Source organism: Myotis davidii, unplaced genomic scaffold (assembly GCF_000327345.1).
Source record: "Myotis davidii unplaced genomic scaffold, ASM32734v1 scaffold494, whole genome shotgun sequence".
NCBI lineage: Eukaryota > Metazoa > Chordata > Mammalia > Chiroptera > Vespertilionidae > Myotis > Myotis davidii.
The window spans coordinates 200,008-201,753 of NW_006285480.1; the positions used below are offsets into that span (position 1 = coordinate 200,008).

At 45.7% G+C, this 1,746-nt stretch overlaps 1 protein-coding gene across 1 annotated transcript; it reads right to left on the reverse strand.

Moving 5' to 3' along the window:
• Window positions 1-255: 255 nt before the first annotated feature.
• LOC102760699 (nuclear pore complex protein Nup98-Nup96-like) lies at window positions 256-1,011 on the reverse strand (the record flags this gene model as incomplete). Its single annotated transcript, XM_015559049.1, has 1 exon — window positions 256-1,011. A coding segment is annotated over one exon (756 nt), but the record flags the coding sequence as incomplete, so codon positions are not given.
• Window positions 1,012-1,746: the final 735 nt, after the last annotated feature.

Genomic DNA, 1,746 nt, shown 5'->3' on the forward strand with positions numbered 1-1,746 from the left:
GTGACCAAGGGCTCCTGCATGGTAGCAGGGAAGGTTTGGTGTTTACAAAACATCCAAGGCAGGAACAAACTAGCCTTGAAGATCCACCCGTCCATGGCAGGCACTCACAGGAAGACCCTGTTCTGCTTCCTAACTCAGTACAACTCTCTCTTGACTATACAACGCAATGTTAATTCATCAACCTACTTAAAAGAGAGATTCTCCTTCCTTCTGTGGATTGGTCACCTGTTAAGGAAGGATACATTTGTCCCACTCCTAAAGAGTCCTGGTGTGAAAGGGCTGGGTTCGGAGTAGGGTAGCAGGTTGGCATGGAGGGTCACAAGACTCCTCCAGGGCATAGTCCTCAGGCATGGGGAGCCGGCCAATGTGGGGAGCCAAAAGGCGCAAAGGTACACGCTGAAGATCTGGCATAGAGTCAGAGGTTGCATCAGGGGCATGCTGAAGGCTCAGTACCACCCGCAAAAGGTTGGCTAGACGTTTGGCCATGTCTGACTGAGCCAGGCGATCCTTGGCATTATAACACTGGATCTGCTCTATCCTGTTGCACAGCGAGGTCACTTTGGTTTGTAACTGCTCCAGCTCATAACCCGAGCACTCCACCTGCTGTATTTGGTGGACCATTTCAAGGACCCGAAGATAGTCCAGGTAAACAAGGCCAGATGTTTCCCAGTCCTGGATTAGGCCACTGCGCTCTGGAGGTGCCAGGTCTTCCAAGAACCCTTTCAGCCAGCTTAGGCGATAGTCCAATGGATCTGCTGTTATGCTTCGAGGCTCCAGCAGCTGGTTGAGATCATAATGTCTGTCACTGTAGAGTTTTAGAAGGTGAAAGCAGACGTCTTGAAGTGGCCTCCGAGAGTCTTGTTCCTCCTCTCCCACATAGCCAGAGCCCTCCAGGTATGAAGGAAGTGGAGAGCAGGCATACCTGTCACTCTCAGAGGTATTCTGAAATGCTTCTTCATACATGCTGAGTGCCCTGGAAATGGAGGCTGTTGGTGGAAGCAAATACCAAAGATGGACATAGTTAGAAATAAAAATTGGTTAAGTTACAAGTATATTTGGTTTTCTGTTAAAAAATAGGCACTATTTTTAATTTTCATAGGAAACTCCATAGTGTTTGAAATCAGAAACACCAAACAAAAAGAATATATGCACCCCTATGTTCATATCAGTGCAATTTACAATAGCTAAGTTTTGGAAACAAACTGCCCACACGCTCACACTGCTCTGAGAGATGGGTGTAGTTAAGAGCACGCAGCATCTCCCACAAATGCCAGCTTAGGCGATAGTCCAATGGATCTGCTGTTATGCTTCGAGGCTCCAGCAGCTGGTTGAGATCATAATGTCTGTCACTGTAGAGTTTTAGAAGGTGAAAGCAGACGTCTTGAAGTGGTCTCCGTGAGTCTTGTTCCTCCTCTCCCACATAGCCAGAGCCCTCCAGGTATGAAGGAAGTGGAGAGCAGGCATACCTGTCACTCTCAGAGGTATTCTGAAATGCTTCTTCATACATGCTGAGTGCCCTGGAAATGGAGGCTGTTGGTGGAAGCAAATACCAAAGATGGACATAGTTAGAAATAAAAATTGGTTAAGTTACAAGTATATTTGGTTTTCTGTTAAAAAATAGGCACTATTTTTAATTTTTTGAGGAAACTCCATAGTGTTTGAAATCAGAAACACCAAACAAAAAGAATATATGCACCCCTATGTTCATATCAGTGCAATTTACAATAGCTAAGTTTTGGAAACAAA